The sequence below is a fragment of the Sycon ciliatum genome, chromosome 6, assembly GCF_964019385.1.
Source record: "Sycon ciliatum chromosome 6, ocSycCili1.1, whole genome shotgun sequence".
Classification (NCBI taxonomy): Eukaryota; Metazoa; Porifera; class Calcarea; order Leucosolenida; family Sycettidae; genus Sycon; species Sycon ciliatum.
In genome coordinates, this window is record NC_088648.1 from 27134193 (window position 1) to 27159606 (window position 25414).

Here is a 25414-nt window from a genome sequence, read left to right on the forward strand (position 1 = left end):
CATGGAAGCATCGCACAACGGATGCAGCGCGGAGAGAGGTCCGGTCCACTTATCGCTATGAAGTGGAGGATGACGAAGTGTGCCAGATAGTTTTCATGTACGCACATAATAATTATGTAAAGGAGTGGAAGCTAAAACGGCGGATGTCTATGAGTATGAGCATGCTGTCGCTCCCCCTCAGCACGCACATGAGGGTACTTTGCCCTGGAATGCACTTCCTGCAACTATGGTGACATCAATGGACTTCCCCAGCCTGCTGCCCCAGGGCCAGAGGCCCACTCCAACTTAACTGCCATTTGCTACTACCAAGAAGCATGCGCATACTGAATATATCAAGGCTAGAGGAACAGCAGCATACACAACGTTCCTGAAAATATGGAGCAGAGAGTGCAGTGATGTGATAATTATGAGGCCAAAAGAAGATGTGTGCGGTGTATGTTCCGATTTGCAGTCTCAGATTGTAAGGGCAAGAACGGCAGAAACTCGCTTAAGCTTACTGACGCACTCAAAGCTCATACTGATGAAGCTAACGTGGCCCGTGACCGTTATCAAAAGTGTATTACTGCCTGGCATCTGATCATCTGCCAGTGACGCTCGAGACGGCTGGAATCTCACCAAGCGTGCAAAGTACTTGCACCAACAGATTCGTCAGCACTGCCACGCAGAGAGCAGAGATATCACATGCCCAGCACCAGACCAAGCAGAGCCAACGTCCTAATTATATGTTCGGAACATACATAGTAGAATACTGGATAACTGTGCAAAATAGTTTTTCTCTGTACATAGACAGGTGTATGACAGGTGTATGAAGCCTCAGATACGAATTATAGTGTTAATATCAATTATTTTCGGCATTTTTATGCACCAAAAGCTTGCATAAGATCGGTCATATTTCAATGAATATATACAATTTGAGCCTAATACTTCACCATATGTTCGGGCAATGGCCAGGGACCCGTCAGGCGAAATAGCACGTCATAGTACATTCGAGATCAGCGGGAAGAAGATGACGACGTCCACTAATTTAGTATCTGTGCACACGATTCTGCTGTGTGTGCTACTCTGTGTGTCAGCTATGGCATCATCGCCTGTGGTTCCATGCCTAGCATGTACGTCTGAACCATCCTACAAAGTTTGAATGACGTAGGTTGAGCGATCGCTCCGCGAAACATGCTTTTTGAAATTCTCTTCATAGTATATCTTCCACCATTGAAATTTCGAATTTCTTCGAATTTTTTGCTGGGAGGGGTGGCTTGCAACCTCGATATGGCTTGTTCCAGGCATGCTTTGGAGCCATCGCCTGTTGAAACAGTGGCGGGAAGCTGCCCTGCAACTGTTCCAGCAGGAAATTAATCGATCCGAGAAAGCGCGAGTCCGCGAATCTCGGTTGAGTATTGAGTATTTCAAGCCTTTTCACGACGAAGATGGAGTTCTTTTTGGAGATGGACGTCGCGACAAAGGACATGGTGTCCGACTTCTGGCGTCTGGTGAAGCCAGGGATCATTTGTCCAGTCAGGTCGGCAGCCTAACCGTCGGTAAGCTTGTGTTTGGATCCCGTTCTGCTCGATGTGGTAGATCACAAACAATTTGAGCATCGCACAAATTGATTTCAGCATCGTGCGTACGGTATTTTATATTCAGAAAATCCCAAAGTGTCTCTGTGTGGCCGTCCTATGCCACGAGAAACTCCAATCAGGCTCCTATGTCCTCTGCCTTCATGATTGAATGTCCACTTCGTTTGAACACAACAATCGAGGACGGCTGTGCAATGAAAAATACAGCTATACTAGAGCTGAAAAAAGAAGAAAAAAAACGGCTCAGGATGAGACTCGAGTACACGCATACTCTCCCAGCAGGTGAAATGCAAATTTTTGTGAAAAATGCGTGACGCCGACTGACCAGTAATTTCGCCTGACGAACTTCCCGCCAAAAACTCATTTTCGGCAAAATAGCACCAAAGGGTGGTTTTAGCAGATCCTTGGCCTTATGGTCTTCAATCCGACTCTCATGCCAGTGTAACTAACCGCAGCACAAAGAAATGTGTTACATTATGTGTTGGAAAGTGTTTGTTACTTACTTGTACACGTTGGACTGATTGCAGACCAGCTCTGACTGGTGAGACACGTAACACTTGACGCGCCCGTTAACCGATATCCAACATTGCAGCTAAAACTTGCCTTTGAACCAAAAGTTAAGTCATCCACGTAGACATATCCATTGGTAGGGGCCGATAGAATCCGGCATATGTTTACTGTGGACATAAGAGCGTGGAAACATAATTATCTAGAGAGATAACAAGAAATTTCACATCTGAACGAAAAGCTTTATCGGCCATTTCGGTGCTCCATGCATACACCATCGCATTGCATTATGCAACCAGAATTACATTTTACAAATGTCATTATTTGTGCAATTTGAATTTGCTGTTGACCATGTACCGTCAGCCTGGCAGACAGTGTACCTACTTCCACTGAGGGCATTGCCTGGGTTACAAAAAAATCCTCGCACTGTCAAATATGTTGTCCCTCCCATTTCTACACCACCATCGGTTACTTGTGGAATTGGTGCCGAACACATAATTCCTGTTGAAGAAGAAAAAATACCGTATTTTCCGGGGTATAAGCCGCCCCCCCCCCCCTTTTTGAGGCAAAATATTGACTAAAAGTTGGTATTCGGAGTATAAGCCGCACCCACAAACCAAGGTTTTTCACACTCATTGACAAATGGCCTTTCTACAAATTTACTATGGTTATGGAGCTAAATACCATGTTAGATCAGATTATGAAGTGTTAGTGCACCACAGGTTGCTGCAGAGATGTTGGTGTATTGCTGTGTTGACTACAGATCACTCCATGTCATCTGCACTATCTTCAGTCTCGCTGCCAGTGCCACTGATTTTGATCAGCAACACAGGCGTGAAGCTGAGTCGAACGACATGTCACATGACGTCAGCATGCATATGTATGTGATGTATGCTAAGAATTCATTCGTGCAAGCATATTCGGTGTATAAGCCGCAGGGGCGATTTTGGTCCGATTTTTAGAGAAAAAAGGGCGGCTTATGCCCCGGAAAATACGGTAATGGGAAAGCAATCATCGAAGTTCCTCACTTGATCACCCATGCACATGAAATACGACTTCAGTAGCCAGATGAACCTGTTTGCCCGCCGTACTTTCGTTGTCGGTGTTATTCAGCTTGATCTAGAATATGCTCTCGCTGTATACCTTTCGTTTATATCCGCTAAAAATAGAAACAAGCTAGCCTCACTCCACCGGCGCGCTTCATGAGTTGCTTGTGGCGCATCACCCCAAGCTAATGTCATGCCACTTCTTCACCTCCTCAATGTTTCCTCTTTCCAATATCGATCAGTATTTATGTTCCTTGTATTCATTTTCCACTGTTACTGTATTAAGCCAACTGTTTGCTTGCAGTCCCTCTTTCCCATCTGTACGTCTACCCGAACTACTCGCGACTCAACAACTCATAACATGAGTATCAATCGCTATAGATCTATGTCTGGCTTTTTTCAAGTAAATCGGCACTTGTTTGGAATTATTTACCAGACGACCTGAAGTCCTGCTACTATCGCAGATTTCCGCGTCAAATTGGCTATTTGGCTAAAAACAGCTTAACTCTTAATTTCCTTCAAGCAATGTGCATAATCAGTAAATTGATGTTGCTGTTTTAGTTTTGTTTTGTTTTTGGTTTCCCGCTCTCGGGGCCTTCTATTCGGTACTCTTTGTAGTTGTACTTCTGTACTGTTGAGCTATCCGAATTCTAATAAACACAAAAAAAGTAGCAACACCAATTCGCAAATAATGATAACATTGGCATTTCCACTTACTTGAACACGTGGGCTGAGTGCCGGACCATTTTCCATTTGACAAACAAACCGTATCTGTACTACCAGTCAGCATATATCCGGTCATGCAGGAGTACTGACGAGATGATAAATAGGTGTTTGCAGAACTGGACACAGTGCCGCTTACTGGAGGTGGCGTAGCCAAAGGACATGTAATCTCTGTAGTCAAAAGACAAGGACATGTGCTTTTATAGCAGTGAATTGCACACATTAGATACAGGTGATTAAATACAGTGAAACATGTATATGATGTACTCGTTGAGGCTGTCATTAAACTACGTTCACCGACTCTCTTCTACGTTCAGGTCTCACGGTGAAAATTCCAAACGGGCAGTTGTCTCATAATTCAGCCACAGTTTTTGACCCGTACAGTCGGTCACGTGTTTGGAGAAATTTCAGAGTATGTCTGAGAAACCCAGAAAAGCTGGGCTGGGCCATCTCTTAGATTTCGATCAAGTTTTGCAAGTACGTTTCCTTTGGGGTCTACAACAACCATGCAAAAGGGCTTGCTCCATAACTTACGGACACCTTGGAACTGGGACCACCTCGAAATGGGCCCAAAATACGACTGAATTTTGGGTCCAAAAACTAGCGCTGGTACAGCATACACAAGGAGCTGAAAACAAACCAGCACCATGCCAACATTACCTAACCTGAGTAGTCTTCGCATTACCACCACATAGAGCCATGGCTACATCCAGGAAAGCAATGGCTATCATCTCCAAATATCACTAATTTGCATCGCTAAAATAGCGAAATTTCGAGGGCCACGGCGGGAACCACTTACGTCGTCTATTGTCCTGAAACTTGCACTGCAGGACAGTGGACTATCTCCACTACCACCACCCAGGACATGTCTCGTAAAAAGGGTTCTACGTTTTCTGATCTTAATCATCGATCACCTCGATCTGCAATGTCAAGTGGAGGTCGGCGCACGGCCAGTTTCCGGACCCAAAAATATCATGCTTTAATCGCACAAATTGAGATTTGCTCAATATTTTTTGAATTTCTGCAGAGCTTCGCTGCTGCCGAAATTCGAGTCCTTCAGGGAAGGAAATGCGTTCCGAGAGCGCCCAGCCGTCTCGTTCTTTCGTGCTCGTGTTGTGTGATGTTCGATTTGTTTGATTGCCCAGGGCTATGCTTTTCAGCAGTCACTCTCTACAGAATACTGTAAGTCGACAAATGTTCGCCCCATTCAAATTTCGGACTCCCAGGGCTAAAACACATTAGAGCTGCAACAAATTTTCGGCCAGATATGATCAGGCCAAAGATAGCCGAAAATACACATGTGCCGTAAATTTATTGACTCACCATACCAGCTATATGCAATGAATAGTAGTGCAGAAAGTATGATACTCACGTGTGCACATTGGATTGGCAGTTGACCAAGACCCATCGGCTTGACATACTGTGTAACTCGTTCCACTCAATTGATAACCTTCGTTGCAACTGTACTGAAGTACTGATGAAAGTGTATTGGTACCAGTGGTTACAGCACCATTTGCTGGTGCTGTTGTTGGAGAAGTGCATGTGATCTCTGCATATAGCAAACACACCCACAGACACACTAATAATTATACATGTACAACAAAAAAGGCTACAACTATTCTAGAGCTCTTTTCAGGCAAAACATGCTATGCAGAGTAGATATCCATGCAATTTCCAACCCATAGATAGATATTATCGCAATAGTAATGAAGTTCAGTTATAACAACATACAACCTATAAAGATACAGAACATAACATGTCATCTACAACATTAATCAATTTACATGTACAAACCTCCCCCTCAGGGTGAATACGTATGTGTTATTACCCGAGTATCAGGGCAATACCGGCAGATATCGTAGCCGGTATTGCCCGTACTACGAGGCTAATAACACATTTACGACATGCATACTTTCCTAATTTGATGTACTCATAAACGTACACTGCCTTCACACGTGGAATTCGGAATCATGGTACTACGAAAAACTGCGAGGCACATGTATCCAACTCGTATTATATCTACATGCGCACCTCTTGTATGTGTATGTGTACAGTGTGTATGGGGTCAAATGCCGGGCAATATCGTGTAATATTGGACCGCCTGAGCGGGCTTGTATAGAGAAATATTGCCCGCTCTATCTGGTCGCTGATTGGCTGTAGACCTGGAAACGGTCACCTGACATGTAATAAGTATCTAATATTGACTGAGAACGAGGTCAATATAGGAAATAAATGCCGAGTAAAAGACCGAGGCGAAGCCGGGGTCTTTTACGACGTTTTTATTTCCTATACTGACCAAGTACGAAATCAATATTAGATTTATCACGACACAAAAATCCGTATTTCAAATTCCAGAACGATAACCTCATGAATCCCGGTTTTATGATTGCACAACCGTTGCACCACCACCTACTCATGCAGTGACAATGCTGCACTAGGCACCGTTCAACTGCACAACCCATAAGCAGTCAAATATAAGCAGTCAATGTAGCCCTAAGGAGTGAAATATGCAGGAATATCTGACTGCTTAGGTATAGCGAAAATCAATGGGAGTCAATACTAAGGGAATGATAAAGGCTTTTATCATCCATATAATCAAATGATTTGGTATTCTTATGGTTTTACTCTGCTAGGCTGTAAAAGAAGGCAAGCAGCACCATTTGACCCTTGAAAATTTCACCACGAATTGGTCTAAATCCAGAGAAAGGCAACAAAATTACCGGCTACAATTTTTCATTCTACAGTACTGAAACACTATTCCGACTAACAGCTGTTTCGGTCATTGAGACCTCATCGGAGAACGCTGAGCTTTAGTATGACTTAATTAACCATTTTCCATTCTCTCAACTAGTGAATGTAATGTATGTACTGTATACACAAGGAGATATTTTAGTCTTCTCACCGGTACAGCTGGCTATGGGAATTTCCCAGGAGCCAGTAGACAGGCATTTGGAAGTTGCCATTCCCGACAACTTATAGCCGGTGTTGCAGTGGACGTGTAGTACACCATACTTTGTCATGCTGCTGGCTGTTGCACCGCCATTGTTGATTGTAGGCAAGGTCTTGCAGACAATAGCTGTAAGCAGACAAGGCATAATTCCAAGAGATCACACACACGGGGCTAAACAAATATCAGTTAGGTCAGGTTTTGTTCTACCTATGGCTTCTGGTATGTCAGACTTGGATGTAACTGAAGAGGCCAGTTTATAAACGACTTCCTAAAACATAGTAGCGCAATGTAGTGGAATAAAATACCATAGCATCTCCTTTGTTTATTTCTCTGCTTTTTCTGTCAGAAGGCTGGCTATCATGATAAACTTTCAAGAATTTACGTCGTTAAGGAAATGTAAAATCCATATACAGGTTTCAGGTATACTTTCCTATGGCAAGGTAATTGATGGGATGTCCATTTTCCCATTCACTGTCCTTTTCGGTATTTCGCTAATTCAACTGCATGGCATGTCCAGTTCTATTACCTTCACATTCTGGAATGGTTGTCCATAACTGAGATGCCTGGCAGGTGACGGTTTGAGGACCAAACATTTCAAATCCGCTATTGCAAGTGACATTGACATTTGTACCAACGAGTTGGTTCGCTGTGCTGTAATTGGCATTGGGAATGTTGAGGATCGGGCAAATCGCTGTGGTTGGAAAAAGAAAAGAGCAACATTCAATTGCCCCATATAATATACTATCACCAGCAAAGTGGAACACATATTTCATGGCAACTCAGAGTATCACGCTTTCGCGCTCCTCAGGCAAAATCAAGAAATAGGATCTTCAGTTCGGCTGCTGCACACAGTTGCAGTGGTAGCTTCCCATATCTGCTTCTTCGCAAACATTTGCCATAACTACCCAGGCTCTTTATGTCTCTCCCTCTGTCTGTTTCCCTCTATCTCTCTCTCTCACTCTCTCTCTCGCTCTCTCTATCTCTCTATCTCTATCTCTATCTGTCTCTCTCTCTCTCTCTCTCTCTCTCTCTCTCTCTCTCTCTCTTCCTCCCTCCCTCTCTCCCTCTTTCTCCCTCCCTGAGTGCAGTTTTTGAAATTTCCTGGAAGAATCATGGTAAAATCACGTGCATAGTGATGCAAAAATCTCGCGGACCACGGCTCCCGAGACATCCGAATCACCTTTGTCCAGTATGTTGCCTGGAACGGCCGCTGGTCTAGAAGCGATCACACTGGTGCTGTTCCGAAGCTTCAGAACACCCTTGCCGTAACATGCCTAGTTATCTCCTTAGAATATTTACGCCTTATCAACCTGGACATGATTTTGTTGATCCCAAATATTTACTTGCCGTTAGTCTAGCTAGATTATTTATGATACTGCATTATGTATTATACTACACAAGTAGAGTTGAAATTGGCTATTATGGACACGTGGTTTAAAGTGAAGCTATTGGCATAACGTTATTACACATTCTGTACTTACGGTTACAGGTCGGGACTGTTGTTGTCGTGGCTACACTTGTACATGTCACTGTGGGACTACCCACGATGCCGAAGTTAGCATTGCAGGTTACATTGAATACTGGTGCAGTACCAGTAACCAATCCATTCGTTATTATAGGCGCAGTGCACACGATAGCTGTATTGGAAAGTAGGAAAGCAATGAACTGATTTCAAACATAAAAGGACAATGCATTATTTGCTTTTTTATTGTTTCATCATATTATCCCCTTGGAAGTAGTAGCTGATTGATTTTGTAAACTAACGTATTGCATCGGTGGGTCAAACTGATCATTGTCTTGGCAATTAGGTAAGTACGGTACATGTTCCCAAAATTACAGTTTAGGATGCTAGTTGTAAGTAGTTTACTTACCGTTGCACATCTGAGGACCTGTCGTTAATTGCCACGAGCCACTGCCCCCACAATCTGCGTACCAATTAACAGAACTTTTTGTATATCCCAAATTACAAACGAGGAAGGCCTGCGAAGGAAATACATCTCCACTTGGATAGGTGAGAGTTCCGTTTGCTACAGGAGATAGGTCGGTACCACAGTGTGTACTTGGTGGTGACACTGCATGGTAAAAATTCAAAGCAGAAGAAGGATTCAGTGTTAAGAAGAAGGATTCAGTTTATTGCCCCTGGTGATTTGATATTCTGCTGTAAAACTATGGATACTTTCGCAAACGACTATTCACTTCATGCCTTGCACAATCTAAGGTTACACGATGCAATTTGCGAGGATAACCCTCATCCTCCAGATGTAATGGGGTCTGCATGGACAAGGAGTATGCTCATTATAAACCTGAAAGGGGTTTGTCAAGATACTGCACTCTGAGCTACATAGTGTATGCTAGGAGTGGGCATTCTTTCGAACGGATAATTAGCGATAATTGAGAAATATACTGCACCGAACATCATTATGTCTAAGGCCCACCAAGTTATTTCTATGCTACTCGTTCGACATTTTCTGGAAAAGGCATTCGGGCCGGCAGAGAAAAACAAAAACAGAGGAAAAGACAAACATCCATTCTATGTGTACTGAGCCATTTTGGACAAAAAATAGCATTACTATCACTTGTATCCGAATCGGCAAAAAGTCTCCGCATGTCAGCTGGTAGACTGGGCTGGAGCGGTACATTACCAGATTTCATGGGCGGCTCCTTCGCACTTTGACGTGAGTCGAGTGGAATTCCGCTCCATCACGATCGTGGAAAATCTCAAAGTCCTTGACATCTGGAATCTCCGCTCGATTGGTGAGCAGGCCGTACCATAAGGCTTGGAAAAAATAAATTTTCATCGCTCGCATCTTCTACGTACCCTCGTCTGGATTGCAAGATGATCGATAAGCTGATAACCAGTAACCGCTGCATTTTGGCCGCTCAGTAACAATTGATGCTTGCGCTCCATTCCCCAGACACGCACGCCCGTCTCCGCGCGCGCATTAGCACACGCCTGCACGTACTTACATGCACCCATCTCCATCCGGTTGTGCACTATTATTTCTCTCAGGGTATTTTTCCTTTTTTCATGTGGACAATCAACCATCACATGTATCAGAGCTCAATAGAGACAGAAGCGGAAAGGTTGGCACTAAATTCCTGCCCTGTACCCAAACTGTTCTATTATTGTTATCATTATTAGGGGGGGGGGGGGGGAAGGGGAGTAATCTAGTCACCTCCCAATATGTAAAAGGAGGTACATCTGCACTTCAATCCTGGGGGGTGATGGTGATCCTACCGTGGGGAACTCAGTCTAACTGAGTCTCACTCAGACCGTGCATTATTTTATCATTTTTTTCCCCAGCTCAATTCCACCAAGAGGAAAAATAATGGTATGTCCACCTCTGAATGATGTACATGAGTTTATACAAAACTAAGGCGAACTATAATACACACTATACACCGGCAACTCCAGAAGGTCATCATTTCCAACTGTGCTGGACTATTACAAGATTGAGCAAACTATTAACTTCTAGGCGGTGAAATTCAACCCTACGCAAGTGATTCAAATTGTACGTGCAGGCACGTAGCACCGCCGTTGGCAGTGGTCCGGCCAGGGGGTGCGGGGGGATCGTCAGGCGAAATTACTGGTCAGTCGGCGACACGCATTTTTCACAAAAATTTGCGTTTCACCTGCTGGGAGAGTATGCGTGTACTCGAGTCTCATCCTGAGCACGTTTTTTCTTCTTTTTTTCAGCTCCAGTATAGCTGTATTTTTCATTGCAAAGCCGTCCTCGATTGTTGTGTTCGTTGTTCAAACGAAGTGGACATTCAATCATGAAGGCAGAGGACATAGGAGCCTGATTGGAGTTTCTCGTGGCATAGGACGGCCACACAGAGACACTTTGGGATTTTCTGAATATAAAATACCGTACGCACGATGCTGAGATCAATTTGTGCGATATCAAATTGTTTGTGATCTACCACATCGAGCAGAACGGGATCCAAACACAAGCTTACCGACGGTTAGGCTGCCGATCTGACTGGACAAATGATCCCTGGCTTCACCTGACGCCAGAAGTCGGACACCATGTCCTTTGCCGCGATGTCCATCTCCAAAAAGAACTCCATCTTCGTCGTGACAAGGCTTGAAATACTCAATATTTAACCGAGATTCGCGGACTCACCCTTTCTCAGATCGAATCATTTTTTGTTGTAGCAGTTGCAGGGCAGATCCCCGCCACTACTTCAACAGAAGATGGCTCCAAAGCATGCCTGGAACAAGCCATATCGAGGTTGCAAGCCACCCCTCTCAGCACTTTTTTTGAAGAAATTCGAAATTTCATTGGTGGAAGATATACTATGAAGAGAATTTCAAAAAGTATGTTTCGCGGAGCGATCGCTCAACCTACGTCATTCAAACTTTGCAGGATGGTTCAGACGTACATGCTGGGCATGGAACCACAGAAGATGATATCATAGCTGACACACAGAGTCACACACACAGCAGATTCGTGTGCACAGATACTAAATTAGTGGACGTCGTCATCTTCTTCCCGCTGATCTCAAATGTACTATGACGTGCTATTTCGCCTGACGTGTCCCCCCTGAGTATATTTTTGAAATTAGGGTGCAAAATCCTGCATTCTGGGCAAGTTTTGGCATTGTTTTACTATGGTGGTCGTGGTCGGGCGAAAAAGTGGCCAAAGCCGGACCGGCCGGAGCGGCTGCTACGCCCCTGACGTGATAATGGGAAGATTCCTTTTGCCCTCTGCATTCTCTTCAGTTATTCAAGGTGCTAGCAGCCACTATAAGATCCGTCTCGAACAAAAATGAAAATTCAACTTTTTCTCTTGTTCAAAATGCGGGGTCGCACTTCACGCTTTTCAGCCATTCAGCCGAAACCTGGCGGAATACTTCCACCTTTCCATGGTAGCAGCTGAATTGCGCTCCTTTTTTCCATTTTTGTCTTAATGATCACCGGTTATATTTCCGCTACGTCGAAAGGTGTTTAGTCACAATTATATACTCATGATATGAAGGAGATTTATTCTCAGCTCCACCGTTAGGAGCTGCATCTGCCGCTAGGGTTTACCGGGTGCTAGCGGCCATCGTGAGTTACCTTCGGGAACGGACACAATAATTACTTTTTATTTTTTATTCCCACCTTGAGGTTATATTGGAAGTTTGCTCCGTAATACAACCATTTTAGAAATATTAAATGTGTTATTTTCGTTGGCTGAGCGTAGCGAATGAAAAGAAAAATGCATTTTTTGCCAGCATTTTCACCGCAGTTACGGCACCAGGATTGCGTCAGCTGGTTTTTTGTCAGTGTTCTCACGCTTTTCTCTTCATCGTGGTCTTTCTCTTTTCGTTGTAGTTTCCCACCCGCCTTCCCCTTTATTCTCACTTCTGGATAGATCCTACAGGCTATGTTTTGTTCATTTATCTTATGGGGTTATGCTAACCGGTTTTTCCTCAGGGTTGTGCCTCCGCCGGGGTCCTGAGGTTTTTTTCCGCCAGCTTCGGGCTGGTTAATTATCCGGCGGCCTCATTCACCACAGTGGTTCACTTTTTGCATCATGTTGGTCTGGTACATACATGTACATGTATATGTGGGAGGTGGCATGCCCTTCTTCTTGCTCATGTATACACTACGCTAAGCTCTTCCATCTTCCACCGTGAGTGAACAAAGACCACACTACTACTGTGATCTGCATCTTTCTGTTGTGCGTGGATGTGTCTGCGGTGTACGCAGAGGCTAGCTAGCTGGCAAAAAACATCTTAATTTCTCAGATTTTACCTGCATCAGCTCTGATGTTTTTACACATGACAACATCACCGGCTGGACACGGTGTCACCTTGGGATAGCAGGTAACACCTCCACTTCCGTCCGATATCCAAACGGAAATGGATCTTTTTTGCAGGGTGGTGATGTAAGCGATATAGGACTGAGCACAGGTTCCAGTGATATCAGACATTGTCACGATTGTAGCACCAGCAGTAGTACACCTGGCTTCTGCACCTGATGAATCAGTTCCGATCCAGGCGCTGTTGCTTACAAAATAAAGCCCTCCATCGTTGCAATTATAGTGGGCTAATGGGAAGAAAGAGAGAAAAGTGGAGACAGTGCAGAGGTGTTGCTATACGTGAAAGTAGAGAATTCACGTAGAGCGCAAATGTATGGGTTAGAGTATGCGGCCTCGGGTGTTTTGGGTCCAAATTTCTAGATGAGATTCTCTACTTAATATTTATTCAACATCTCCTTGCTCGTCGTAATATTGCCAAAAAATTTGGAAGTCGGGTGGTAGCCAACCATAGCGAACCAAATAAAAAGGAGAGAAAAAAAGAGAGAACTGTAATAAGGGTAACCACGAAAATGGTGAGATTATTTAGGACGAAGAAGCTGAAGCTTGAAGTCCTTAATGTCTGTGCAAACTTTAAGGCAAAGTTGGCAGGGGAGACCAGAGAGTGCTTTGTGGTACACCCAAAGAAAATGCTTACGGATCTGCTGGGTATTATTCAACAGCCAGCAGAAATCTACCAAAGTGCACATTCCAATTGACTTCTCTACGTGAACGTCGAGTAGAACAGGTTTCCTTTATGGTGCACAAGGAGATAAAAGGCTCTACGGATGCACAAGGCTATAAATGGCCTGGGTAGCTATGGCAATGCATGAATGATGAGAGCGGATGTACTTCCTCCGAGTCATCGAAATTGTCGCAGTTTGACTTTCGATATAAAACGGGTTTTTTACTCACCAGCACTCGTACCAGAGGCAAGGAATCAGACATAGGCGACGGTCATCAGTATACGGTGACGGCAAAGTTCTATTATTTCTGTTATTGGAAGCTGGAATTTTTGAACTAGACGCAATTTCTTCGCTGATGTCGCTGCGATGGTAATTTCGACTCGCTGAGATCAGTCAGGCGTTGCAGCCTGCACATTTCTCGTGCTTATGACCATTTACTCAAGCCTAATCACTGTTTTACCTTAGCTGGGGTGAGAATGACTTCGTGGAACAAGTGGCAGCGCTTGGAGAAACATCGAGGGGTCAGCAAACTAAATGCCTGCACCAGCGATAAAATGTGTCGCTCTGGCCGAGACACCCAGTACATGATTGTACCTGCAAGTGCCGTGTAGACTCTACACGTAGTGCTAGTGTCTGTACTAGTGATGCATGCGCAGGTGCCGTACCATGGTATACCAGTGAATCAGGGCCGGGCCGGCAGTGATGCTGAAAACGAGGGCGCGCTGGACGTGATAGTACACTTACCTGCATGAGCTGTGACCACACAGCTAAAATAAATGGGCATGCCACGGCTAAAAAAGTTCATTTCAAGATCAAGGTGATTCCGCCGACGGTAATCAACCGACCTTACAACGATCGTGTATTCTTACTAGGCTTCGTTGGTGGTGAAGTCGAAATCATCCAGAGCTAGCAGACGACAAGCATAGCAGCTCTTGTCCTGTGGAGAAAGTCAAAGCGTTTGAGATGAGGCGCGACCAACTTTCAACCTTCCTTGAAATATTTCGGAACCATGTTTTTGCGTCCATTGACATCAGCGACGACGAGGACTTCATCTCTGCATGAAAACTCTCAGTCCAACTGTCCTGAAACGTTACTCTAGTCTTCAGACTATCATACTGTGTGATAAGTTTTGAATAGCTTTGCTTATGGAGTTGTCAGTAACAAGTGACAAGTCACTAGTCAAACTGCGACAATTTCGATGACGCGGAGGAAGTAGCTAGTCAAGCAAACGGATAACGAGGGAAAGAGGGATTATGTGTGCGTGGGAGAGGGGGAGGGGAGTGCGGGTCAAACTTCGAGTATCGAGAAATGGGAAGCGGGAACAAGGTTCATGCACGCATTCGCGTGTGAGTGCATGTGTACATGCACACCGCAGTGACACACATTTAAGCGCATGTGCCTATACCCGGGCATAACCGCACCCTCACAAATACACGCATGGACTCATAGGTGAACGTAAATGCAGTCCATCCCGTGACAAACAGACACCACAAATACCACTATGTTGATATAATCAAATGTGCATTGCGGTATCACACTATTTGCATAATTATGCAAGGCACACTAGCAACTCAAGCGCATGCGTCTATGTGCGAGACAAAACGACGCGCAACAATAGCAAAAAAGCTAAAACCCACTCATAAGCTGATGGGCCTTTATATGCGTCACAACAGTATATGGGATGGAGTATCTGGAACATGGTGCATGCAAAGTGGGCCCCTTGATACACTAAAATACTACATGTATGCGTACAATCTTGACGAACTCTCCATAATGGCCCAGCATCGATCACCTTGGAGAGGCATGCGGCAAAGAACGGGTGCGTGTAATCTCTAGCCCGTATCCGTCCGACCAGTCAAAAATCTACGACTATCCGTCGATCAGTAAATCCATCATTATCTCAGTCATTTCTTGACCAAATTCCGTGGTCGAAGGGTCTATCGCCATTAGAAAACACCAGGCTATCGTCTCGAACAATTGTCGAAGAGCTACGGTGCTCCTTTTCAACGACATTGTCCGCCGAAAGTAATCATGAGTCACGGCAATTGTGACTTTTCTGCTCTCGGGAACACTTCAACATCAGATTTTTTTTCTTTTTTTGCATTACAGTTACACCACCAAGCACATACTCATGACGTAAGAACCAAGTAAAATGTTCTGTACACAAAAAATCTAAGTCCAGTGATGGAGGAGATTGAAATGGCGAGGCAATATAATTGGGATTCTGCCTCCAGATCTGGCGCTGGGACAGGTTTGGCAAGTGACTGCGCTGGACTTGTGGCTTTATAGATGGTGAATGTGGGCTCTGTGCTTTCGCCGCGGAAGGATCTTTCCAGGAAGCTTAAGACCATCGAATTCGGCCAATGGAGACTAAACTTTGAAGGTAAATTATGTCATGAAATTGCAATTTGGGCCTGCGCAGCGATTTTGTCGGACGGATGAGGGCTAGCCGAGGAACAGCAATGAAACCATTCATTGCATAATGCTTATAATTATCATATGTATTGTGTCAATGCATTATGAAATGCGATCTGTCACAGTTAGGTATCTGAAAAAAATTGTTTTGCACATATCTTGATCAATTTTAACCGCATTCACTTTATTTTCGGCTTAAAACAATGGCTTTCATAATTCTGATAATTATGTCAGCAACTTCACGATCTTGAATAAGAATGAAGTGATGCTGTGAAAAACCTATGGGTCAAGGTTTGGCGAATGCACTTTTATACATGTTTAACTCGGATACTGAGCCAATAAATATAACTAATATAGAAGAAACCACATGGAAACGAGTTATGAAGCCATTATCTACGGCTGTAAGCAGTCAGAAAGTGCAATAACAGGGCACAAAAAACTGTCATGTTACTGAGACATTCAACGACCTGTGACCTAGCTCTCACACACCTCCAGTGAGCAAACCAAACGCGCAACCGCCTTCCATCTTGGAGGGTTCACGGTTTTGGTAGGACCAATGAGGTGAAGGTGAGCGCAGCAAAAAATGTGCACAAGCTAAGTCTCACGGTACCAAAGAAAGCCGACTGTTACAAGACCATGACGGGACCAGTTAATTACCGTATTTTACCGGTTGTAAGTCGACCCCGGTTATAAGTCGACCCCCCTTTCTGGAGGTCACAATTCTGCGTTTCAAAGTTTTCACCCAAAGAAGCACTACTAACCACCTCCTGCTACTAACACATCAACAAATCATGTAAACATTCCTTATTGGAGGATAACGTCCCAATCCTTGAAAAAGGCCAATAAACTGGCAAAAATGTATAAACATGGTGCACTCGTGCATGCAGTGCAGGTCATTTTTTGTAAGATACTGATAGTTCCCGGTTATAAGTCGAATCCCGGTTGTAAGTCGACCCCCACCCTTTCTCCTTCTATTTTCAGTCGTAAAAGGTCGACTTACAACCGGAAAAATACGGTAATAACATGGCAATGCGGTCTAACTACAATTCGAAGCAGCAAAGACGGTCGGACGAGCTGCGCAGGCCTCACCACCACTGCCGGTTCTGTGCTGCCTTCTCGATACATATGTATGCACACTGTTTATCATGTGCACATTCAATTTTCTGAGGGTTTGTGGTTTTTCAATAAAAAAATAAAATAAAAAGCAACACACCACCCAACTTGGGTGGGTCAGAGATAAAGAAATCGGGAATCTTTGCGAAAACGAATTGTACAAAACCGGACGCCAGTATCTAACGGTACTCCTTATGCATGACAGTATTGGGGACGAGGTGACTACATTTCGTTTTGTGCCCTGCTATCGCACATTCTGACAGCTTATTATCTGGTTACAGTCGTGGATAGTGGCTTCATAACTTGTTCCCATTTGATTTCTTCTTCTTCAGTTATAATCGTAGATTGAGTAATTTCATGTCCATATATTTTCAGACCACAATTGAGTTGAATTGACCTAAACAAGACTGTGATCGTACAGTTGACTCAATTCTATACAGTCCGTCGTGAAGGCATGCTGGATATTCGTTGCCATTCCTGCATTTAATCATGTAAAGGTGTGCTTTAATTTCTCTTCCGGCCCGTCACCATTGACGAGATGCAGCGGAATGCCTTCTATCAAAGTTCACCATGCAGATTCATGCTCTCCAGCCCGCTTAGTTTGATCTGGCATCTGTAGACTGCAAGGTACCAAATCAGTCAAAAATGAGTGAGTGAATGTCATTTCACTATGCGGCTTTCAAATTCCCTTTCAAATTCCCTTACCGACATATTGCACGGCAGTCACGGACGATACTGCAGTACTGAATACCAATATCGCAACGCACCACGACGTCATATTGTCCTCCCAGCGATATCTAGTATCAGCACGAAACCACCACACATGCACACACACACACACACACACACACACACACACACACACACACACACACACACACACACACACACACACACACACACATACACAAACACACACACACACACACACCATTTGACGCCCATCACCGGAGGTGATGATAGCGATGCTACAGCAGAAGCCATAGGAGCTTGTGCTAGGATTGCACCATTCAACAGCTTGAATTGACCACCACACCACATACTCCGGCATGCACTGGCTGTTGGTAACCACACAGGAGAATGAAAGGAGGAGTCTGAGAAAGAGAAGAAAGACGTGTGTAACCATAATCTTCGGGAATCGAATCCGCAACCTCTAGACAAGAAATCGCCGCACATACCACTGCACCATATGGGACACACACATGCACACTCACCCACACAACCAGGCATGGATACTGGATAAACCCTATTGATTTGTGCAAACATCTCAGACAAGTAAGAAAAGGTTTGCTCCCCACACTGGAGCTCACACCATTCCGCCGACTTGACTTGACACTTGACTGACTCGCGAATGCCATCTAGAGCACATGAGAAGTCCATCGAACCTTCGACTCCGCAAACCTGCAAGAAAGCAACACTCCCTGCTCAATACACAGTGTTTCGGGGAATTTACCCCTCATTAGTTGAGCTTGATTAGGCTGAGGAAGATTGTGCCTGTTGAGCAACACTTTTATTGTGCTCTCCAACCACAAACATCACCTGGGATACAAATTTACAGAGACGCTCCGTTTCCAGGGCGACTAACACCTCCATGAACACCACTTATACGTGTACTGTATAGTGCTCTCAAGTCACACACATCACCAGGGGTACAAACTTACAGACACGATCCGTTTTCAGCGAGACAAACACCTCGGGAACACCAGATAACAGTCAGTGTCGCTCCTGGACGTTGAGAACAGATGTCTAGGTCATTCACAACGCTGTCACCTCCAAACCAACTAGTCGCAAACCCGCGTTCTCATCGTCCAGGAGCGACAATGTCTCACGCTGCAATCTGGGGTTCACGAGGTGTTTGTCGCGCTGGAAATGAAGCGTGCCTGTAAGTTTGTATCCCTGGTGATGTTTGTACCTGGAGAGCATAATATAAGTGGGGCTCTCCAGGCACACTCTTCCTCAGCCTACTCAAGCTCAACTGGTGAGGGGTGAATTCCCCGTAATAATGTGTATTGAGGAGGGAGTGGTGCTTTCTTGCAAGTTTGCCAAGTTGAAGGTTCCATGGACTTCTCATGTACTCTGGGTGGCAGTCTTGAGTCAGTGAGCCACGTGCCGGTTGAGATCTAGTGGAAGCCGAAAACGTTTGTTGCAGAGCCGGCCCACATCCGAAGGTTTCCCTCTGTTTTCAAGTAGGGTGACTGCCATGGCTGCATTTGTGCAGCCGGAAACCGGATGGCGAAAACTGGTGTTGACGCATTGAGCAATGGAGTGGCAAAACTCCAATGCTCAATGTGATACACGCACACACACACACACACGCACACGCGCGCGCGCGCGCGCGCAGACCGAGACACGTACCCCTCCCTGCAAACACACATACACCTTTGTCCACACCTTACCCCCCCCCCTCGCAAAAACAAACAAAGAAACAAGAGACTCCCACAAGAAACACAGCCCTATTGGTCTTGGTGCAACTCTCCTCTGATGCTCAATAAATATTGATACTCTAAATACTTCCAACCTATTGAGAATTCCATTCGAGAGCTTCCTGTATATATTTCAGGTATTTGCAAGTGTAAAAGCTAGACTCGTTTGTTGCCATATTCATAATTCAGTCAAACCTGTCCTTGCCTATAGCTGAGACAAATGGACACATGCAAATAGACCAATCCCGAAAAGATTGTCTGGGTTCGTGAAAGGGGGCACGCGTGCAAGCCAGCACGTGTGAAGTGTATCGTTTTGTATTCAGTTTGTGTGTGTCAGCTCATGGCGGAGGAGAGAGAGACTTTTGCTCGCCGAGCTGAAGCTAAAGGATTTGATGGAGTCCTGCCAGCAGCTAGTCAAAGGACCTTCGGTACCTTAGGCAGACCCTGACGGAGTTTGGAGGCCAGATAGCTCTCGGTGAGGAGAGAAACATTCGCGTGGCGATCGACTCTCCGTAAAAAATGCAAGCTACATAGCGCCGACATACTGCAACAGCTACGATTTCAGCTAACTTCTCGATCTGATGCTTCACAAAGTTCAACTATTTACAAGTCCTGACTGTTGTAGTCTGAAGCTGGAGTCTCATCGCCCACCTACAGGTAGCTTTTGGAGCTGATGGATTTCCCGACTTGGACTCCTTCCGCAAACTCTCGCAACAGTACTACAGAGTATGCTGTGTTTCCGCACGCTCGTGTCGACATGTCACATACTGTACATGTACCGGGTCGCGGAGGAGCTTGACGACCTCCGCTGCCTCCAGGTTTCCGAAATGCTGCCGTCGTCTTCGTTGATGTCGCTGGTGACATTCTCCCCTTGCAGGACGTGCACATAGTTGTCGTCCCGGGGGTAAAGACTATGTTGTCTTTCGAAATATTTCTTCATCACGCTCGCGCGAATGATGTTTCTCATCATGAACTCGTTCCGACGGTGTGACACGGCGATGGTCTTTGGCGGGGCACTGGCTTGGCGAAAACGATATCTTCTTGTGCAATATAACATTGATCGGCTGCAGATGAGTACAGTCACTTCGTGGTTGGTCCTATAGGAGGGCAGCTGCCAGGAAAGAGGCAGGACTCATCGAAGACGAAGCGCTCGCAACAAACAATAGCACTCGAAATATCTCGTAAGATTTAGGGCCTATCGCTTTGAGCCACAGCGCTCACAGCCTTGCCTACTTCATCAAAGTGAGCTCTACATGTTCGTTGACCTCTTCACACTACACAGAAGAGCGAAACAAGGATTATGTCTTAGCATTTCAACTCCAACAGCAGACCATTACCAGTGCGAGAGAGAAAACTACAAAGGGCTTCGCTTTCTGTCGCATCGTCTCTCTTGCATGCAACTAACGAGAAAATCGTGTACTTACCCTCGCATTCACACGCGAACTATCAAACACGTCCTGTGCCGCATGCTGATCAGGTAGTGCCATGTATGTGTTGTACAGTGTACTCTCAGTTGACATGCCCCCTTTCGAACCCAGACAATCTTTTCGGGATTGGTCTATTGAAGACAGCTCATCGCACTCATCGCAGTCCTATTGACTTTGTGTGTATTTCGCAAGTACACTTGAAAATGCGGTCACCTGTGAAATGCGAAATAGGGACACTCTCGCGTGCCCACAGTACTGTCTGGCGTTTCTGAGTACAATCATACTACTGTCGTGGATATGGAAATCCGCTCGCAGGTCTAGTGGCCCCAGGGCGCTGGCCATGCAGCCCTGGCGGCGGGAGTAAGCAGTAAAAACAGACACTATGCGCTGCAGGGCGCTGGTCGCATTGGATCAACATGTGCACTGCCTGCAACGTTCTGTACGCGCTGAGAGCGCCGGTTCCAGTCATTCGACTGGATTTCCATGTCCACGACAGTAGTACATGTTCACTGCATTCCATTACCAGCGCTCCTCTTGCACCCATTTATTACAGAAAGGGCGGAAGATACAAGGTTTGTGGGTCCCTCGTTTACAATCAAATACTGGCGCGGGTAAAAGCGAACATGTGGTGCAATGAAAAAAGTGGACGATACAACTGGGTGTGATTTCTTGAATGAAACCAGCGACCCGCGTGACAGTCATTGCAATGTTTACTCGTCCCTACCTCCGTCACTGGTCACTATACCAACGGGAGCACTCCCTGCCTGGCGTCCAGCAGATACACTCCTCAGCTTCTCTGCAAACAATCAGTAAATCCAGGTGTTGGAAATCCTCTCTCTGTCTCTACCTCTCTCTCTCTCTCTCTCTCTAGCTCTGTCCACAAAACAGGTGGGTGGAATGAATGGTCGCAGCACCTTGGAAGGATAATTTGAGCTAGATCTCCGTGTTTCAACTCTTCTGCTGCATAACACGCACACGATACTCCGCTAAGCCTAGCCTACGACTTAGGTGGAAAGGATATTTGTCTTGATTACGAGGTCCTAAACTCAGGACATCGACCAGAGAGGAATGTCCACTCTATTCCCAAAAGAATCTCAGCATTGTCGGGGGAAGGCAGTAGGTGCATGTCAAGCGTCGTCCTAGCCCTTGCCGCTGTAGCGTGTGTTTATGCCTGGCTTCTGCGACCTCTGCTGAAGCCTGAAGTACAATAATTATTTTTGGTGCGACTAACTCATGACGAGGTGTCAGCTGGCACCGCCCGGGCAGGCAGCACCACATGCTAGCACTAGCAGTGCTCGTGTTTTCGGCAATCCGCACGAGGATATGAAACCGTGTCCTTTGGTGCAAAACTCCTCACGTTTTGCTCTGAAATCGATAGAACTACCCTTCGTGAGTGCAGTGAAGAAATACATACAAAATGCCATGTCAGATGAGATCACCCATGGTGACGCTGCATGCACAGGCGAATGCTACATGCTAGCTCTACCCGGTGTCACGTAGACGCGTGCAATGAGTACAGCTGTCTACACGATGTAGTGAAACGCACAGTATTAATCCTGAAATTCGAAAAGGAACTCGACATCGATGCATCATGATAAAGTAGTGCTGGGCGCTGAACCCAACAGGCTACTACCAAATCCAAACGGACCGCGGCGGTTCTAACTAATGCGGTCTAGTAATAATACCTGTGATTTCCCTTGCCTGAATCATGAACTGTACTTGGGTCGGTGATGTACAGTCACGCCGCGCTGCGAATCGCTGGATAATGTCAATACTGTTACCGGTATTAGTGTTAGCGCTACTACACACACTCAGTGATTATGATTGCACATGTACAGACGCGGGCCTCGACAAAAGGGATTCCATGGAGGTTACACCGAATTTCATTCGTTCTATAATGCAGTTTTGGATTTCCAGCACAGTCACAGGTGGTTTCATTTCTGTAAGGAAATCAGGGCGCTGTGAAGCCATGGTTTCTTGATTCGTACACCTGTGTAAGGCCAAACGTTATGTATGATATCATAATTTTTCGGCCGGCCGATTTGGGAAATGCCTACACGTGTAGCCCTTTCCCAAAGGTGCTCGCCCCTTTTTCGTCCTTTTTGGCCCTTTTTGGAAAAGCCCGTTTCTTTCGCCCTTTATTGCGTTTTTTGTGAATATCGCCCTTTTTGAGCTTTTTTAGCTGAAAAAGTGCTAAATTCTGTTTGCTCATGCATGCGATCAGCTTTTTTTGGGGGCCCATGGGGGTAACAAGTTGGTGAAGCTTGTACCCGGTGTACACAATGCTGTAAAAAGTGGGTTTTTTGAACTTTACTTCTGGTTTGCCTTTCTAGGACCCATAACTGGAATAGTGCGTATTCATTTCTCATCTTGAGTTCATATCAGAACATGTATCATGGCTATGCTTCACTGAAAAAGAGCACTTTTTGCCTGTTTTCAGTGAAAAAAGAGCACTTTTTCAGCATATTTTGAGGGACGCGAAAACCACTAAGTGCGAATTAAAAAAGCTCCTTTGAGAAAGGGCTATACACGTGTGTCCGACTGTCCGTCCCATTTTAGTAGATCTACAGCACAGGTCTGAGTTCTACTCTCCACGTAACCTAATCTCTGAGATCAAGCAAAAACTATGTTAAATCGAAATTTATGCTATGTAGAAAGCCGTGTATAAAAATACAGTGCTTGCAACTGAAATCCGACCCCCTTGCCGGCGCGGCGCCCTGGCAAGGTGGTCGGATTTCAGTTTCCAGCACTGTACATGTACCTCCAAATGATGGGTACATGTATTAGTATTACAAGGCGGATCCAACCATGCAGACAAGATTGTAAACACTGCAACACCATCGACATCAGATGCAGTCAATGCCGCAGAATATGTGCACCATGGCATAGGACTAAACTGGCTAGCTACAGCTACAGCTTGATCGTACCGCGCACGTGATCGTGAATCTGCGTTCTGTGGAGGGTGCGCACGTCGGTCGGCGACCGCGCCGTAGCGTACGTTATGTCGATGTTAACGTTATGCAAGGTTGCGTTGTGCAGAACAAAATTTGTATGGCAGTGATGGGCGCGTCATTTATTTGTTTTTTACGTGCTAGCGAGGTTTGCTTACAAGTGAGAGTTGTTATATCGAGAGCAGACCTATACCAGACTGCCATCCGGATCGGCACTGATCCAGAACAGACAACACTTCACAAAGCACGAACAAAGGGCGCAGCCTAACCCTTGGTTACCACTGCACTGGGTGCAGTGGACATAGTCTAGACTTCATGTTGATTTCTCCACTCGTCTTTCGGGGCAGCAGACTGTCTCTGCGCGGCTGGCTGTGACCATGACAGGTGTAAGATCTCACGAGGGTGTTGTTGTCTGTTAGTTGATGGGTTGCGGTACCGGACTGTGCATGTCAAGACAAGACTCCGCAGATCTGCTGTTCAGCGAACTCAAAACAAACCTGTGAAGTACAGGCGAGCCACGCGCTGTGCAAACCTAACACTGGGAACATGCATATGAATTATTATTATGAACCGTGATTTGAAAATCAACGCCCATGGTGTAGGATCGCTGTTTACTACTGTAGCGCTAGCGGACATGGAAATCCAGTCTATTGTATTGACTGGGGCCGGGTCGGGCGGCGCCCTCAGCGCGTTCAGAACGCTGCGTGCAGTGCACTTGTTGATCCGATGCGACCAGCGCGCTGCAGCGCATAAATGCATTGATCACTCTCTTAGACTCCCATTGATTTTCGCTATACCTAAGCAGTCAAATATTCCTGCATATTTCACTCCTTAGGGCTACATGTATTGACTGCTTATAATTATTTGACTGCTTAGGGGTTGGGCAATTGAACGGTGCCTAAACTATGTAGTGCAGCATGGTCACTGCATGCGTAGGTGATGGTGCAACGGTTGTGCAATCATAAAACCGGGATTCATGAGTTGGATCGTTCTGGAATTAGAAATACGGACTGTTTGTTGTGATAAATCTAGTTTGTACTTGGTCAGTATAGGAAATAAAAACCTCGTAAAAGACCACGGCTTCGCCTCGTTCTTTTACTCGGCTTTTATTTCCTACATTGTATATTGACCTCGTACTCAGTCAATATACAATTTAGGAAATACTAGTAAAGACATCAAATACTGAGCTCTATGAGAGGTGCAACACGGAACCACTATCTGACATCGTGGACAGGAGAAGATGGCAGCTAACCGGCCATATTCTCCGTATGGACAGGGATGCGCCGCCATGGATTTTGCAGGAGATCCAAGGCTGGGCGTGGACGTCCAACTTGGCAAGGACATCCATTGCGATGCGCATCACAAGCGACTTACAGAGAAGGAACATCGACTTGAAGCGCAGCAATCAGCTGGAGAATGTGAGGGCCATCGCTCTGGACAAGCCTACATGGAGAAATCTGGTCCACAATCCATGATCTGGCGTCACAGGTCATCAGTGCACCGTATTTAAAAAAAAATTATCTTGATAATGGAATTTGATCATAGGAGATAGGACAGAAGCGGAACGTATAATTATACATGTACCCACATAATAATATATTATTACGCGTGTTGTGGTATTATTACGGAGGATTAACAAGACGAAATTCGCGTTCGCGTTCGCAAACATTTTTCAGTTCGCGAACTGGACTGCGAACTTTCGCATTTTTCGTTCAGAAAAGTAGTCAGAACACGAATCGCGGATTCGTGTCGGGGCAGTCATAAATTTACCACGCTGTACTACCTGTACACAATGTACGTAGCGTGAACGTCA

The 25414-nt window shown here is 45.4% G+C and overlaps 1 protein-coding gene across 4 annotated transcripts in view; it reads right to left on the reverse strand.

The window, feature by feature from the left end:
* LOC135819831 (sushi, von Willebrand factor type A, EGF and pentraxin domain-containing protein 1-like) overlaps positions 1–21783 on the reverse strand; it is a 57475-nt gene extending 35692 nt beyond the window's left edge. For 3 of the 4 annotated variants that reach the window (XM_065333116.1, XM_065333115.1, XM_065333113.1), the window contains exons 1-10: positions 21375–21783; positions 17506–17597; positions 12544–12837; positions 8672–8872; positions 8282–8437; positions 7327–7491; positions 6753–6926; positions 5223–5399; positions 3845–4021; positions 2078–2251 (exon numbers count right to left, since the gene is read on the reverse strand). In XM_065333116.1, the coding sequence (XP_065189188.1) occupies positions 2078–2251; positions 3845–4021; positions 5223–5399; positions 6753–6926; positions 7327–7491; positions 8282–8437; positions 8672–8872; positions 12544–12837; positions 17506–17578 (1591 nt within the window). In that variant the 5' untranslated portion in view covers positions 17579–17597; positions 21375–21783. The remainder of the gene's footprint in view (positions 1–2077; positions 2252–3844; positions 4022–5222; positions 5400–6752; positions 6927–7326; positions 7492–8281; positions 8438–8671; positions 8873–12543; positions 12838–17505; positions 17598–21374) is intronic. The other variant, XM_065333114.1, reaches the window with a different exon arrangement.
* Between the last annotated feature and the right edge of the window lie 3631 nt (positions 21784–25414).